The 17,006-nt window shown below is 66.9% G+C and overlaps 1 protein-coding gene across 1 annotated transcript in view; it reads right to left on the reverse strand.

Moving 5' to 3' along the window:
* The window catches only part of LOC132508372 (plectin-like), a 34,424-nt gene extending 22,501 nt beyond the window's left edge, over positions 1-11,923 (reverse strand). The window contains 3 exon segments of the mRNA XM_060128541.1: positions 401-462; positions 11,198-11,561; positions 11,563-11,923. Coding sequence (XP_059984524.1) covers positions 401-462; positions 11,198-11,561; positions 11,563-11,736 — 600 coding nt within the window. The 5' untranslated portion in view covers positions 11,737-11,923.
* Between the last annotated feature and the right edge of the window lie 5,083 nt (positions 11,924-17,006).

Raw genomic sequence — 17,006 nt, forward strand, 5'->3', positions numbered from 1 at the left:
CCGCAGGTCCCCAGAACCACCAACAGGCCCAGAGGGCATGAGGCAGGGGCCCACAGAAGACACCCACCCCCGAGGAGGCACCTACCTGTGCCCTCCAGTGCTACACAGAGAGACCAGGAGAAACGGAGAGAAGGAGGAGGGGGACAGAGACAGGAGGCAGGAGCGAGCGAGGGGAGGAAGCAGACAGAAAAGGACAGGTTTCAGAGGTGGGAGGTGAGTTCCCAGGGCAGAGAGGGATGGCCCCGAGCGGCTGGGTGGCAGGAGGCGTGCGGGCCCTTGTTCGGGCTGGAGGGCCAGGGGCACGCTCCTTCACCCCCACCCGCAGTCTCCTCAGCCCCTGCGACACGCGCACGCAACGTGGGCGCTTCTGCACACACCCACGTGTGCGCATGCCACCAACCTTGATGAGGTGCTTGTTGACCCACTTGGTGAAGGTTTTCTTCTGCACACGGTCCCGCTCATCTGGGAGAGACAGGGCCAGGTTACCTGGGGCCTGGGAGGAGCCCTGCGAGCCCCCAGGAGGCGACCACCACGCAGATAACAGCGGCTGGCGCCTGAAGGGGGCCTCAGCCTCACAAGGCAACCCAGCCTCCCTGCCCCTGCCCGACGCCGCCCTCCTGAGCCCTGGACAGGTGGGGAGGGCCGGGCACACGGGGCCCACCGCTGGGTCTCCTCACCGTCTCCCGCTGGAGCTGGGGGGGCCTGGAGCCACGGCACACAGGTCCCGGCCTGCCCCCCCCCCACAGGCTGCCCCCCAGGGCCCTGGGCTGGGCAGGGATGCGGCGAGGGTGAAGCTCTCCTCCCCACGGGGCAGTGGGCCTTTCCCGGCACACAGCGAGCTGTCCCCCCCCACACTGCCCGACACCCGAGGCCCACAGGCCACTGCCGGCCTCTCTGTGCTGGGCACGGGTGGCTGGCCCCCCGACCCCGGCAGCTCTGCACCTGGGCCAGGACACAGCACGCTCCCCGTGGCGCCAGCCACCTCAGTCTGTCCCCCAAATTCAGACCCTCAGAGTCTGGGCCCCACCCCACCCAGTGCCACGTTTCCCACGGCAGGAACTGGGCCCTTCCTGCCCCACGCCTGCCCTGCCGAGCGAGGAGTGCCCGCTACCTTTCTTGCCCTCTGAAGCCCTGAGCACAGCCAGGTAGAGGTTGTCCTCCGAGCTGGTTCTCTTGTGACCCAGGCCCTTGGGCTCGGGCACTTGGAGCCAGTTCTGAGACATGATGCCGCGCCCACCCCTTCGGTGCTCGGTCCCTCAGTCCCCAGGTGCTGTGCTCTGGTGTGCGGCACACAGCGGCGAAGGTGCTCGCTCAGTGGCTCAGCTCAGCTCAGCTCAGAGCCCAGTCGGTGGGGCCACGCCCGGCCCGCAGTACTCCCCAACTGCTGTCCCCGCCCCTGGAGCCCCACCCCACCCTGCACAACCCCCAGAGAGGGAGTGTCCCTGCGGGAAGGAGGAAGATGACCCCTCCCCCATGGCCACACCCACAGCCCGACAGAAACAGGAAACCCAGGGGTTTCCTCACCCACCCAGCCCGCTGCAGCCCCTGGCGGGACCCGGGGGTACAAGGGGACCTGGCACCTCGCCGGAACCACAGGGAACCACACGCCTTCCTCATGGCCACTCCGAAGGAGGGTCCCCCCACAGGGAGGGTACCTGAGTGCCGCTGGGCCCAGGGAGCCCACGGGTCACACCTCTTGGGCAAGCACCGGCTCAGGGCTGCCGAGCCCAGGGCTACCCCTGTGCCTGCCCACACTACCTGCTAGAGGGGCTCTAAGGAGGGACCCCCAAGCTGAGTGACACCTGGCTTGGGGGGGGCAAGCGCGCATCCTTTCCTTGCAGCCCCCCTAAATCATCCCTTCTCATAGACCTACATGCTCTCTGTGGGGTGGGAGCCAGGCTCCACTGTGCCCCTGGCTTCAGGGCCACTATGGTCCAGTGCCAGGCGGGCCCTCCCCGAGCTGCCCACCAGGCACGTCCTGGAGCAGTGCCCCATAGGAAGGCAGAGCACACAGCAGGGCGGGAGGGGGCACATAGCCGAGCGCTGACTCACCCAGCAGGACTGCCCAGCCCTGAGCCGCAGGAACTCTGCCCCACGGTGGGGAGGGGAGGTCTGGGGCCAGAGGGGAGCACGGGGCGGGGGGGGGGGGCGGCAGCCAGTGAGTCAGGGATGGGGAGGCCCCCCTCCCCCGCACGGTGACTCACAGGAAAGGAAGCCGCACCTGGGGGCAGTGGGGGCAGGACGGGTGGGGCGCACAGATAACAGCTATTTGGGCTGTGAAGGTGGGAGGACAAAGGGCACCGGGTGCCGCCTGGCCTGCTCCCTCTGGTCTCGCACACAGCTTCCCCTGGAAGCGTGGGGACTGCCCAGGCTGCCCGACCACCGCAGGAAAGAATGCACCGCCCCATCACAGAATTTTCCAGTCAGATGTGATGTGATGCAGCCGTCAGCGCTGCCGCCCATGCCCACAGCACCTCCGGCCTCTGGCCTCTGCTCCGGGGAAACCTCACCCCCCCATCCCCGCTTGCCCTTCTGCAGCCACAGGAGGGCGCCCAAAGCCCACGGGGGAGGGGGTGCCCCAGCCAGGTGGCGCTGCTTACACCCCACCCCGGCCCTAGGGGCTCTGCCGAATGCCACATCCCTCCCGACCTCGGAGAGGCCCCTCAGGCCCCAAGCCCAGACTCTGCATCTGCTCTACACACCCCGCAGCCTCTGTGCAGGGCCTGGAGAGGCCCCACGGACATCAGCTCTTCACCCTCCAGAGGCGCTCCAGAGTCCCAAATCTGACCCCACACTGGCCAGCGCTCCCAGGACAGGGTCACCGAGAAGGTCTAACACCCACTGCCCCTCCCCGGGTTTGGATCCTGCAGAAACGCAGCCGCTCATCCCAGCAGAAGTTCATAAAGCCTGTACCGAGCGCCTGCTGTATGCAGGCTCGGGGCTAGTCCAGCTGTAACAGGGAGGTGAGGTCTCTGCCTGCAGGGGTAGGGGTGTCATTCTGGGGAGGGGCACACACACGAGGCCCCTGGGAATGAGCCAGGAGCTGGAGCAGGGAATCCAGGACAAGCAGGACCCACTGGACTTGGTGAGCCCCCAGCCCAGGCCCCAGCCCCAGCTCCTTCTCCAGATTTCTCTCTGCCACCGAGGGGCCTCCAAGGATGCTGTTTCACCGTCTGGGATGGGGTTCCACCTCCTCCTCCCAAGCCTGGCTCCAGCGCCCGGCCCCCCTGGACGCCCTCTTGCCTCTGAGCTCCCCCCAGGGTCTCAGAGCTCGTCCTCTCCCCCCTCCACAGCCCCTCCCTCCAGCCCTGCCTACTAGCCCCTCGCTCCTAGCTGTAGATGCTCCCTCCCCTGTCCATCCTATTCGGGCCCTCAAACCCAGAGACAACCCCTCCCAGGCCGGCCCTGCCCCGCCTGACTCCCCACAGGCCAGGCTGCAGCACATCTCAGCCGGCCCTCCCCAGGGCATTCCCCAGCACTGGTGCGCCTGCACATCTGCCTGACCCCTGTCCTGTCCACCAGCCCAGCGTCCCCTAGAGCTGCCCCTGCCCTCTGAAGAGTATCGATGCCCCCTCCTACAGATATGGAAACTAAGGCTGGAAGCCCGCCACGATTAGTGGAGCCGCCCCTGGGACAGGAAGCTTGCAGACGGAGAAGGGTACCTCGGCCCAGGAGAGGCGGGAGGCCGAGGGCCTGCAGCCCCGCCCCCAGCTCCTCCCTCTCCCCTCACGCGGCCGACTGCCAACTGCCTGGTGCCCAGAAGCCGAGGCCCAGGCCCAAGCCGCCCCGCCCACCTCCCCCTCCCCCTTCTCCAGAGGGAACAAAGGGGCAGAGGGGACCTCACTCCGCCTTCCTCCCCAGGTGTTTCCGGAACCGAGCCTGCGGGTGGGGCTGCACTTGGGCGGGGCAGCACCCGGCGGAGATGACAAGGAGACAGAGGCAGGTGACCCCCCTGCACCACCACCCTCCAGCCGCATGCACCCACCTACGCAGCACAGCTGCCCGTAGAGGTAGCCCCTGCGGGCCTGCTCGCAGCCCCCATCCAGCCAGCACGGCCGTTCCAGCACAACCTCCTTCTGCGTGGCAAGAGCGACTCCCGCCCCCCGTGTGCCGGGCGCAGCCATGAGCTTGGGCGCCCTGGGGACAGCACACAGGACAGTGCAGCGTCTGCTTCCCAGCCCACCCGTGAGGCCGGGGCCGCCAGCTCTTCTCTCCACACCCTCCCCAGCCGCGGCGGCGGGCCAGACGCCGAGAACCTGCCCCCGGCGGGCGCCCCGCCCAATGTGAGCCTGGAAGCCGCGCCCCTACGTGGAGGGAGAGGACCCGGCTAGGCCTGGAGGACTGGGGGCAGGGGGAGGCTGCCCTCGAAGACAAAGAGGCCTGGGAACTCCCTAAGATAACCGCTCCCGTGGACGACGCTCCCTGCCGGATTCGAGGGAGAGGCTGGGGGCAGTGCGGGGAGCAGGGGCTGAGACAGCCGGGAACAGAGCAGGAGGGGCACCAAGGGCAGCAGGGACGGGGAGCAGGCTAGGACAGTGGCCGAAGGGGAGCCCCTTCCCCACGTGGGGACAGGGCACAGCAGCAGGCTGAGGGAGGGAGGACCAACCCGCAGCAAAGAAGTCCTGGCCCGAGCGGTTTTTATTGACCGTCCCTGCAGCTGAGTCACCAGCTGCTCTCCAGCCCCCAAAGCCACGCCTAGAAGGCCCATCCGGACTCAGACCTAGGGCCCAGCGGGCCCAGCATCCCTGTCAGGGGCCAGCTCTGGCCACCCCCACTGAGGGCAAGCCTCCACACTCCAGGCTATGCCCAGTGCGGACCGGCAGGTCCCCAGGGAGGCAGTCCCTCTGGCCAGAACCCCAGTCCCCATGCCCCCGCCCCCCAGCTCATTCGCTTGAGTGGAGGCCCCACCCTCCTGGGCTGCACGCCGCTGCTGCCAAGGGCTACAGCCCAGAGCGGGTGACCTGGAGCAGGGGGCGGGCAGAGCACAGCCTGGCTGCCGGTCCCAGGCGTTCCTAGGCCCTGGCCCTGCCTCACCTCTGCGCAGGGGCGGGGAGGCTCCGCCCACGCCCATCCCCACCTCAGTCCTGGGCAGGAGCTCTCCCAAGACCTGCCCCAGGACGCCCGGCCTGTACCTGCCAGCTGGTTTCTGTGCACAGTCACCTGGGCTCACCCTGTCCCTGACTGCTAGGGAGGGACCTCCCTTCCGGACTGGATGCTCCTGCACTGCTCCTGCCACCCACTCCCCACATGTCCGGAGCCCCCCCTCCCAGCAGGGGGCTCCAGGCTGATGAAGCCACAGAGCCCCGGCCCTGCCCAGAGAAGCAGGGTAGGAGGCGGGGCAACACCGCTTCTGAGCACGCGCCAGAGCTGCTCCCCCGGGACGGAAGGGGAGGGCGTAGGGAAACGCAGGGGCGGGGGGGAGGCGGCCCCTTGCCCGCCCCGCCTCAGCCTCCCGACGGGGTGGCGGCTGGTGACAGCAGCCCGGGCAGTAGCCACCAGCGGGCTTACCTTGCTCATCCTGCGCCCGCCGGCGCCCCCTGTGCCAGTGCCACACAGCGGCCAGGGTGACAACGTGGCCCACGACCACCAGGGAAGGGAACAGACTGCCCGACGGCTCCATGGCTCTGGAGAGCAGAGCAGGCGGAATCGCCCTTCGGAAGGGCTGCTCGAGGCCGGGCAGCCCCCTCCCTTCCCCGAGCGGACAGGACGGCGGGGGGCGCCCGGGACCAGGGACCGCCCCCTGCAGGACCGCCCTACCACCGTCCGCCAGGCGCCCAGAGACCGGCCCTGGCGCTGCTGCCGCTGCCGCCGCACCAACTGTGCTCCCGCCAGCCCCCCTCTCCCCCCCTCCCGGCCGCTCCGCGCTCCCCACCCTCCCACGGCGGCGCCGGCTCAGCTGTCCCAGCGCAGCTATCACGCTGTCACGCTCAAGGTTAGCGGGAGCCTTAACCCCTGCCCACCCTCGGCCACACCCGCCAGGAGGAGGGGCCTACGGGGAAGCCAGGCCGAGCGGCAGCCCCCCCACAGCCTGGGCCCTGGGCGGCCTCAGCACAGTCCTGCCCCCACCCCCACCAGGAGGGCGACCGTGGTGCCCGAGCACCCCACTCTGCCTCCAAGGGTACCCTCTGGTGACAGCTGCCAGCACCCCAGCCCTCGCTGGCCTCCCAGCCTGGCAGCTGACCTAACCACCCTCAAAGACAAGCGGCCAGAGCCCCGACACACGCCCCTACCCGCCACAGGACAACAGACAGGGTGCGGGGGAGGGGCCCAGGTGCCGGCCTGGAGAGCAGACCGTGCACAGAGGTAAGGACAGAGCCTCCCACCCGCGGCCCCAGCCGGGCTTTCGAAGGCTGCCCCACCTACCCGGCACAATCTTCATTGGGGACAGTGGCGGGAGCCCACGGGTCCGACTGGGAATGGGTGTGGGGAGGGTCACAGGCCCCTCGGAGGGAACAGTGAGCCCGGCAGTGGCAGTGGTGCCGCTGACAGCAGCAGTGCCTGTGTCCGTGGGGGAGGGGAGGGGTGGGCAGGGGGCCCGGGGGATATAAATATCCAAGGAGGCCCAGCGAGGCCCGTCATGTGTCCAGACTTAGAACATGACGTGCAGAGCGAGGGCACCTGGGCCCAGAGCTTCGCTGGAGCCCAGGCTGACTGGGCGGCACCACCCCACCACCCGACGCTCCCCCCAGGCTCCCACGGGTGATTCTAATAATAAGAAGCCTCCTGGAACAGGCCGAGCAGCGGCATGTGGGCCTCGGGGGCTCACGTCCCCCTTGAATGGGGCACACCCCGCCCTGCCGGCCTCCTGGGGCAGGGACAGCAGTGGGGGAGCACTCGGAAAGGCCACACAGGCAAGGGCTCCCCCCACCCCCCTGCACAGGACGCAACACCTGGCCCAGAGGGACGGGACGGCCTCCCCAAGGTGACATCTCAGGTCAAATCAGGCTGGGCCACGTGAGCACCCGCCCCCCAGCTCGGGCCGTGCCTCCCCACCCCAGGACAGTCCCAGTGTCTACGCTGACCCCACCCAGACCCCATCAGCGGCGGGTCTGCAGAACGCTTGGGGCCGAGGTACCGGCCCACATGACATCCTGGACTGACCCAGGCCTCAGTGCGCTCAGGAAACAGGACATGGCGGTCATGGTCCTTCCCCGCTCCTCCCAGCAGCCTGGACCCCTCAGGCCCGAGCAGACAGAGCACTGGGGTTGGTACCCCATTTTGTAGCGCTTCCCCTGTGTCCAGCACCATTCTATTCCAATCCTCAGAGAAAGCTACGGAGTAAGCCCCGTGTATTACTGCATCGTACAGATGAGGAAACCAAGGCACAGAAAGGATGAGGGGCTCACCCTCGGTCACACAAGGCTGTGATGTCAGCCCCGGCGGTCTGCCTGGAGTGCGTGGTCAGCCTGTAGCAAAGCACGGCAAACCACACTTGGCTTCTGGCCGCCGGGATAGAGGCCCCCTGGTCCATATGGGGAGGCCAGGGGCAACGATAAGAGTACCGGAGGGGTGAAGGGGTGGAGGACCAGGCCACCCAAGCCTCCTGCCCATCAACCCCGTGCCTCAGAAACTCACTTCTGAAGGAAACTGGCCTGCAGCAGCCAGCTCTGGAGGCTGGGACGGGACTGGGCTCCTCAGAGGAGTCAACAGCCGGGGGAGAACCGCTCCCAGAGGCAAGGGTGTCCCTCGCTCGAGGGTGGCGGGCAGCACCCCCCGCCCCCCGCCAGGGACCTGGGGCACGGCCTGCAGCTCCCAGAGCCTCCATCCCACACCACACACGCCCGGGCACCTCTGAGAGGGAGCCGTGCCCATCCCCGAGTCCCGAGTCCCGAGTCCTGCCCCTCCAGGGCCCGGCCACAGGCTGGAGGGGAGAGGCCTGGATCCCTCCCTCCCAAAGGCCTGCAGCCCCCGCCCAGCCCTGCCCTACCTTGGCCCAGCTGAATCAGCTCCTCCATGCTGAACCTGTCCATGGCTGCCGACCGGTAGAGAGGAAAGGAAGAGAGGCAGGAAGGAGGGAAAGGATGGGAGGCGGAGGGCAGGCTCGCTGGAGCCCTGGGAGCCGTGGCTCCTCCTCACGGCCACCCCTTAGTCAGCAAGCCCAGCAGAGCCGAAGCTCAGCGGATCAACAGGTCGGACCAGCCTGCCTGCAGCCCCTGAGCCCTCAGGCGGGGCCAGAGGACCGGTCTCCCTCCGGTGCCTGCCCGGCCCACCCCGGCCCACCCCGCAGCCTCCCCCTTGCTGCACAGGCCCCACCAGCCTGCGCCTCCCCGGCCCCTCCTGGACCCCTCCCCGCCATATCCCCCACGACCAGCTCAGGTGCAGCCACCACGGCCTCCAGCCCTGACAAAGGTGACATCTCTTCACTGAGTCCCAGCCTCTGCGCTCCTCCCCTCCCCGGGCGCTGGCCTGCCCAGCCACCGCAGAACCCAGTAGAAGACGAATCTAATCGTGCCCCGCGCGCCCTGCTTAGAAAACCTGCCAGAGTTCTGCAGATTTCTCTGAAGACAGCCCAGACTCACGGAAGGCGGGCTGGGGCGCCACGCGCCGTGAAAAGGAGCACGGCAGCTCTGTGCGCTGACTCTGTGTCCCCTGCGTGGGGGACAAGCCGCGTGGGAGAGCCAGGTGCACAGCGGGGTCAGGAGAAGCAAGACCCCGAAGGCCACCTGCGTCTGCCATGTAAGACGCTGTCGGAGCAGCACAGGTGCTGAGAGCGTTCGGATGGTACCTCTTCTCTACAGAAGTTTCAGTTCACTCTGAATTTTAAGCCACGCCGAGCATTACCACTTGAAACATAAATGAAATTCATATATAAAAACCCATTCCACGAGTTTTCTATCACACAAAGCAACCCCAAATTCCTCGCCCTCCCGCCACCTGGCCTCCCTCTGTCCCTCCTCCTGCCAGGCGGCTCTTGGCCAAGCGTGGTCCTTGTCACTCCACACAGGGGCCCTCCCTGCTAGCTCTGCATCCAGCCCATCCCCAGACGCTGGGGGCTCCCGGGCCGGGACTCGGCGTGGGTCTGGCTGGTAAGTGGCTGAACAAGCGAGTGGACACCTTCCCACTCGGAGGAGCAGACCAGCAGGGCACAGGTGGGCGGGTGGCCTCACGGTGGGGACCGTGGCGCGGCAGGCACAGCTGACTGCCCTGCAGCGTCCGTCACTCCCCAGCCGGGGCTGGACGTGCACAGGCAGCCCACCTGACCAAGGCCACTCTGGTAGGCAGGGCGGCTGGCCCCAGGGGCTGTTGACCTGGTCCTTCTGCAAGCTGACTGGGGGGCGAGGCTGTGAGGAAGGAGGCGGCTGTGTGGCTCATCACTTGATAATTTTTAAAACCCTGGGAAGTCGATGGTTCTAAATGTCATCAGAACCTTCCTAGCCAGCGTGTGGAGCGTCACAACCCCTGCAGACCTGGATGTAGCCTGTGCCACACCCAGCACCCAAGGCACCCTAGGTGTCCTCCTGTACCCAGAGTGGCACTCAGATCCTGTGCTAGGCCTGAGGGACCAAGGGGAAGGGGAGCCCACACCCGCCGGCCCTGACTCATCCTGGAGCTGGAGCTCATTTCCTGTTGGAAACTCTGAGCTGCCACCGGCGACTGCGGCCGGGAAGGGAAGACTGAGTCACCTCCGTCAGGGCTGCGGGGTCCCCCCCACCCCCGCTCTGCCCACTGCAGCCACACCCAGTCTCCCCTCCTGGCCCACGGCCAACTGCCCGCCCAGCCACCATGCCCAGCCCAGCCAGGCCACAGACAAGGAAGGAAGGAGCGAAGGGGGGAGGGGCTTGCGCTCACCACACCCCCGACCCAAGAAGGGGGAGAAGGCTTGTCCACCAGCCACTGAGCAGGGTAGGGGCAGCAGCGAGGCGAAGGTTGGGGGAGAAGGCTCAGGCCGAGAGCCGGCCACCGGGTGCTTGGTCACTACTGACTCTTTGTGGGTGTCACTGTCACCCCATTGACAGGAGCTGGAGAGGCCGTGTGGTGAGCCCGAGGCTGCCCCTCTGCCCACAGCCTCCCTGATCCTCCCAGATGGGCTCCCACACCTAGGCCCGAGTTTGCGGGTCCAACCCAGACCAGGCCAGGGCCGGCGCTTCCGCTCAGCACCTGGGCCTGCGCCTGGGTCCCCAGACCACGCTCATTTACCTGGCAAACTCCTACCCACCCTGCTAGCCTCACCCCAGGCCCCCTGCCAACCCCTCAGAAACCAAGTTCCTCCCCAGGTAGTGAGACACAGAGACGGAAGCAGGTGCGGGCTGCCCCACCTCAACGCCAAGGCCAATGAGCTCCAGAAGCGCATGTGTGAGCCTCGAGCTGCACGGGACCCTCTGCCCATCTGGGTCCTGCAGCACAGGTGCTTAGGGACAGAGGGATGCCACAGAGCAGGGACACAGCAAGGGCTTGCTGGCCACCTCTGGGACGAGAGGACCTGTCCCATCCTCTGAGACCTGGCTCCCGCTGGGAAGGATCTGCCTAGACTCCAGGCTGGGCCCTGCACCCGCCATGCCTTGGCCTCAGGCCCCGCGGCAGATGTTCCTACCTAGGGTCTGCTCTTCTCGCCCCAACCCAGGGCTGCCCGTCTAGGCCATCACCAACCCCAAGCCGACCAAACGGCCAGTCACAGTTTCACGTCTGTGCCACACAACCATGGGGGCAGGTGCCACCCCAACCGGACAAACTCAAGGCTCAGAAAGGTCAGGGAGTCACCCACACTGTTGGAGAGAAGCTACACCGCTGTCCCATCCCAGCACCTCCTCTGCATGCCCCCACCTCCTGCTGAGAGGGCCTCAGGGCCGACAAGTCGCTGGGCGGGGGGGGGGGGGGGGGGGGGGGAGGGGGGATGCGGGGGGGGGCGAGCAGGGCATAGGACAAGGGCAACGCTGGGGAGAGGGCTGAGGGTGCGGCCAGGGCTGTGTTAACAGCTGGTCCTGCCAGTCCAAGAACCACAAGCCCCACCCCTAGCTCCGGGGTGTGCCTGGGGATGGGCTGGCAGTAACCCACCGGCTCCTCCTTGGCCTACCCACCCCAAGGTCCTCAAGCCAGGAGGAGGAGCCCTGTGGGTCCACTGACCAGAGCGCGCAGGCAGAAACAGCGCCCCCTGCTGGCGGGAGCAAAGCTTTTGCACACTGGCTGCCCACCCCAGCCCACCAGGCCCAGGCCCCAGCACCCCCTCCCATCCCCCACCCTGGGGCCAGGACACAGCTACCTGCGGCTGGGGCAGGCTCCGGGCCAGGCCTCGCCAGGGTCCCTGGTGTGGTGGCGGGCACCACAGGGGGCTCAGGTGCCCCCTCCTCAGGCTCCTTCCGGCGGTAGACCCACCGCTCCTCACGGGTAGGGTCCTCGGCTGGCAGCGGCCCCCGCTTGGGCGGGCAGCCCAGGGGACCCTGCACGGCCTGCACGTGGGGGGTGCGGCGGGCAGGCATCACCATGGCGACAGGGCGGCGCACCCGCTGCAAAGAGGCGGGCACGATTTCCGGCGGCAGGTGCAGGTACTGGCGCAGGTGGGCAATGCCCTCGTTGGTGAGGTACCAGTAAAAGTGGCGCCAGGCGAACGTCTCCCGCACCAGGCCCCCGCGCCCGCAGGGAGGCCATGGCGCGCGTGACCTGCAGGTTGGTGACACCGGGCACGTGGGGATGCAGGCTGCGGGGCCGCCGGTCCTTCTTGGCCACCATCACACCCTCGCGGAAGAGCACCTCGTAAATGGTCCGCAGCTGGTCCAGCGGCATGAGCATGCCGGCCACCATGGCTGCCTGAGCCGGTGAGTCGAGGGCGCTGGCGAGTCGAGGGCGGCGGGCGGGGCACAGGGAAGAGGTCCAGGAGACGCCCTCGGCACAAGGTGCAACCGGGGCCGAAGGGTAGGCAGGCCGTGGCGCTGAGCTCGAGGGCGCGGGCTCCGGGCTTGTGGCTCACGGCGCCTGGCTCTCTGGCTCCGTGCGATTCCTGCCGGCACTGCGGCCTGCCCACCGCTTGCGCGAGCCTCCCGCCTGCCCGCCCTTCAGGACGCCCAGGCCGGCCCCCTCTGACTCAGCAGCAAGGGCGGCCCCTCCCACCCTCAGCTAACAGGGCCCCTCGCAGAGTGGGGGGCACCTCGCAGCAGCGGCCATCCCCAAGGCAGGTCCCCTCCCCTCCCAGGCCCGCGGCTCCACGTCAGAAATTACATCAGTTTCTAAACACTGCCTTCAGGGTTCCTAAGATTAGGGGGAGGGTGGACGGGAGTGCTTGCGGACCCAGAACCTAAAAGGCTGGCAGAAGGGAAGCGGGAGCGGAGAGAGCAGGGGGGTCCTTAGGCCCGGGACCCAACTCAGGGTTGTGGTCTCAGAGCCTCAGGGATTCACAAGGACCTGAAGAGGAGGGCTGGGCCGTCTGGGCAGGGGGTCCTCTAGGTCTAAGGGAGGAGAGCTGAGGTCTTGGGGGGACTCAAGGGCTGAGGGAAGAGCTGCGGTCTTGGGGGGGCAGAGGTCTGAGGGGAATGGCAGGGGCAGCTGCTGCAGCACATGGACAGGCTGGAGGCACCACTGGCTGCCTGCCATCAAGCAGGCAAAGGGACAGAGCCCCCACCTCCAAATGTCGGACCCAGACAACGGCCACCCTCCTTAACACTTGCCATGCCAGGCCAGATCAAGGGTGGGCCAGGAACAGGGAGTCGGCTGAGAGTCCAAGCACTGTGCGCAGGGCACAGGGTAGGGGCTCTGAGTGGCCTCCATCCACCACCGCCCCAGGCCAGCTGTTGGAGGCCAGACGCTCTCAGCTGCCACAGGGACCCAAAGCCACCCGCGGCCCAGAGCCCCTGCCGCCAGGAGACACCCCACCCTGGGCAGCCTGAGTGCCTCCTTTGAGCCAGCTGGACAGGAGGGGAGAGTAGCACCAGGCTAGAAGAGGGTCGGGGGCCCCAGTGAAAGGGGGACCAGCAGCAGGGGGGGAAGGGGCTGTGTGCTCCACGTGAACACCCTGCAGCCTGGCCCGGCCACGCCCAGCAGTCACCCTAGGCCCTCAGAGCTGAGGCTCCAACCACGGACATCCCGCGCCTCCCCATTCCACCCAATACCCCGCTCTCCCACTTGGTGCTGCACCACTCACACCTGCACCCGCGCTTTCTCCCCTCCCCCAAGCGGACACACCCATTCCCAGCACTGCTAACTTGGGAACTGTTTATAAATAGGGCGGAAGCGGGGGGGGGGGGGGGGGGGGGATCCCGAGGTGGGAGGCTCGGGCGGGCAGGCGGCCAACAGGCTGCGCGTGGGGGCGGGTTTATGAGGCCGTTGCCATGGCAGTGCAGAGCCGGCTCCCAACACACACAGACACACACACAGACACACACACACAGACACACACACACACACACACAGACACACACACACACACACACAGACACACAGACACACACACACAGACACACACAGACACACACACACACACAGACACACACACACACACACACACACAGACACACACACACACACACACACACACACACACAGAGTTGTGGCAGAGGAAACTGCAGGCACAGCCAACTGTTCCCACAGCCCGGCCCGCCAGCTCTGCGGCGCCGCTCTCCCTCCGCCGGCGGGAAGGGGACCATCCCCGCGGGACACCGGCCGGGGAGGGCGGGGCGCCGGCTCGGGGAGGACGCCCAGCAGGCGCTGGAGTGGGCAACGGCCACGCCCCCTCAGACTAGTGGCGCCTGCGGACCCTGCCGGGCACCACGGCTGTGGCTTAGAGAACCAACACCAGCTGTGGTTTCAGGCCAGCACTCAGGCCAGTGGCCCGGTCCGGCCCTGTGCCCACGGAAGACCCACTCCTGGCCTGACCCTCAGCCCTCCCCCGGACCTCTTGCGCTCCCCCTGCCCCACCCCGATCTCCCGTGCACTCCCCTGCCCACCCCACAGCCCCACTCTGACCTCCTCTCCCTCCTAACCACCCCATACGTCCACCGCACATTTCCCTGGTTTGATTCCCCGACCTAACCCCTCAACCCCCAAGCCTCCTACCAAACCGACCCCACAGCATGCCCCCTCCCAAAATGATTCCAGGCCACACCCAAGGCCCCCAGACCTAAGGTCTCTCCTCCTTCCACACAGACTTGCACGGGTCTTTGGCCAAGCCCCTCAGCCCCGTGACAACCCACGCCATCCCCGCAGGAGAGGGCAGCAGTTTGCAACGCTGAAGAAAGGGGGGGGCGGGGCACGAAGGGGAATCCCCCTCCCTCCCACCAGCCCCGCCCTCGGGGGTTGAGGGGAGGAGCAGGCAGGAGCCTGGAACTAGACGTTCCCGGTCTGGCCCGTGGTGCCGGCCTCGGCACGCCTCCCTCTACCCCATCCCCCCACCCCCGCGCCCCCCAGGTCCCAGGGCTGGGAGAACACCCCTTTCTGCCCTGCCCCCACCCTGCGGGAACCGCAGCCGCAGTTGCTGATTCAGCACAGGAAGGACCGGGGCGGACAACCAGGGCGGCCTCCTCCACCCCACTCCAGGTCCCTCCGGATCTCCAGGGCAACCAGTCGGGGTCCTTGGGCAGCCCCCAGCCCCCCCCCATTCCGGAACAAAGAACCGCAGTGTGGACTTGCCCGGGGCCAGCCCGCCTGGCGCCTCCCCGGCCAGTGATCGATCCCCAAGGCCCTGCCCTGTCCCCTTCGACGCTGGGGAGCAGGCCGACAAGCGGGGCGGGATTCGGCAGAGTTCGGGAGGAGAGAAAGTGCGGATCCGAGAGGTGGCGGAGGCCGGCTCCCACCTCCGCCCCGCCCCCGCCGCTGCAGTAGCCCGCCCCGCCCCCCGACACTCGCTGCAGGGTTGCAGGGCTGCAGGGCTGCGGGGCTGCGGCTGGAGTCACCCCCGCCAGCTCCAGGCGGACCTCGCGCCAGGTGGAGTCCCGGCAGAACACGGACATGGGGTCTCCTGCGGCTCCGGCTCCCCACCCACAAAGCTGCCCCCAAGGCGGCAGACCCCGACCGCTGCCCTGTGGGGGCTGCACCCAGCCAGAGGTCACTGCCTGGTCCACACTCCCCACCCCCCGGCTCGGTCCCCATCCCCGGCCCGCACCTTTGAGGGAGCTGATCTCATGCTGGATGGCTCTCGAGGGGTCCATGTCTCCGCCGGGGCTGAGGGCGGTACGCGGGCCGCCACGCAGAGTCCAGCCCCGCACTGCACTGCCCAGGCCAGAGCCGCAGCCTGGGGGAGGAGCCAGGAGGCGTGGGGCGGGGCTTGCCAGCCGGGGCGGAGCCTCAACTAATCAATGCGCAGTGCAAGGCCGGCCCGAGCTTGCTCCCGTCTACACCGCCCCCATCCTTCCAGACCCCTGCTCCCGGTCACCTGACCCCGGTAACTCCAGCCGGACTGCCACGCCATCAGGCTGGATCCAGGCGTGCTTGGATGGCCCACGCCACCCCCCAGTCCCTGGGCCTCCACCGCGGGCCACCCTCAGAGTGCCGTCCTAGCCGCTCCTGCACGTGGCTTTCCTGGCCTCGAAGTCATGGCCACTCACCCCCTGCAGGAGATACCCACCGGTCTGGACCTCCTGGCGACCTCCCCAGCCAGCATCCTGGGTGAGGACAGAAGGTAGATCCCACCGGGGCAGAGGCTGGAGACTCCTTCATCACCACCATTCACTTCCCCCCACTTCCATGCCCTCTGCCTTCTCCCCTCAGCTGGGGGCCCTCCTCCACCCACATGCGCCTCTGGGTCACCTCACCCGGTCCTGTGACACTCTGACTCCCAAGGTGACACATTCAGCCTCTGCCTCTCCAACTCAGCAAAGACCCACGAAGCTTGTCTTGGGAAGTTCCTGTCTTCCCGGCTCTGCGGATGTACCACCATCTACCACCCAGCAGCTCAGGCCAACACCCTAGGGTCCTCACCCCCATGGGTCAGCCCCACAGGTCCTGGTGGCTCCACCTTCCAGTCTGTCCACCTGCCACCAACTGTCCGGCTCAGCAGTCTCCTTGCACCACCACCCCTCCTGCTGACAGGATCAGCCTCCTGGCCACTGACTGTCACCGCCTGCCCCCTGGGGAGAATGACAGCGCTGGCACTGCTGGGGTGGGGTCAGCTCTGCCCTCCTCACGGTGCCGCAGGAAGCCGCGCAAGCCTCACCCACACCTCGGGCACGCGCACCCAAGCGCGGCTTCAACGTAAGCCCCAGGATTGGGCCCTCCCGCCCCACCCTGGTCCTCTGTGCTGGGCTGTGGGGGACAGACCCAGCCTCCGTCTCCTGCCAGGCCCACATCCAGATTCTTCCTCCATCCTCACCCCAAGGCCCCTCCCGGCCCCTTGAGGCCCACACCTTGCCCAGCCAGGCCGCTGCCTTTAGGCGACCACTCTTCCTGCAGGCAGGCCCACCATGTGTTGGGTCAGGACGTGCTGGGGGGGAGCGCGGTGCCCGCAGGTACCGGCTGATGAGCAAAGAAGCGGGTGCAGCCCTATACTGGCTGAAGGCCTGATGTTCTAGGATCCCCCACAACCCCATCCCTGCCCCTCTCAGGACTCAGCCAGTCCGGGGCACAGGCAGGTCTCAGGAAAAAACAGCGGCAGACCTGGGGTAAACAGGAATATGAGAAATTAATAGAGGATTTTGTGATTCCTTACACCTAAATTCCTATTACTTTTTTATTAGCCACGTCCAGATGAACCTAAATCCAAACTGTAACTGAAGAGTACTTCCTAACTAGATCTCAAATGAAACAGATAGATACTTAAACAGAACTAAAAACTATAGGAAAACTCACCCACACACAAAATTAGTGCTGGTTCTAGTTTTAAAACTGCATATAATTGAGAGTTCCCTGGCAGTCCAGTGGTTAGGACTCAGCACTTTCACTGCTGTGGGCCAGGGTTCAATCCCTGGTTGGGGAACCAAGATCCCCCAAGCCACACGGCACGGCCAAAAAAACAAACAAAACTGCGTATAATTGAATTTTATAAGATTATAATTTTAAGCTACTGAAAAGATGAGGGCAGAAAGCAAGTAATGGGGTAACACAAGGATCAGGCGCAATTAGGTGGCTTTTCCTAACTTTTCAGAACC

This window comes from Lagenorhynchus albirostris, chromosome 17 (assembly GCF_949774975.1).
Source record: "Lagenorhynchus albirostris chromosome 17, mLagAlb1.1, whole genome shotgun sequence".
Lineage (NCBI taxonomy): Eukaryota > Metazoa > Chordata > Mammalia > Artiodactyla > Delphinidae > Lagenorhynchus > Lagenorhynchus albirostris.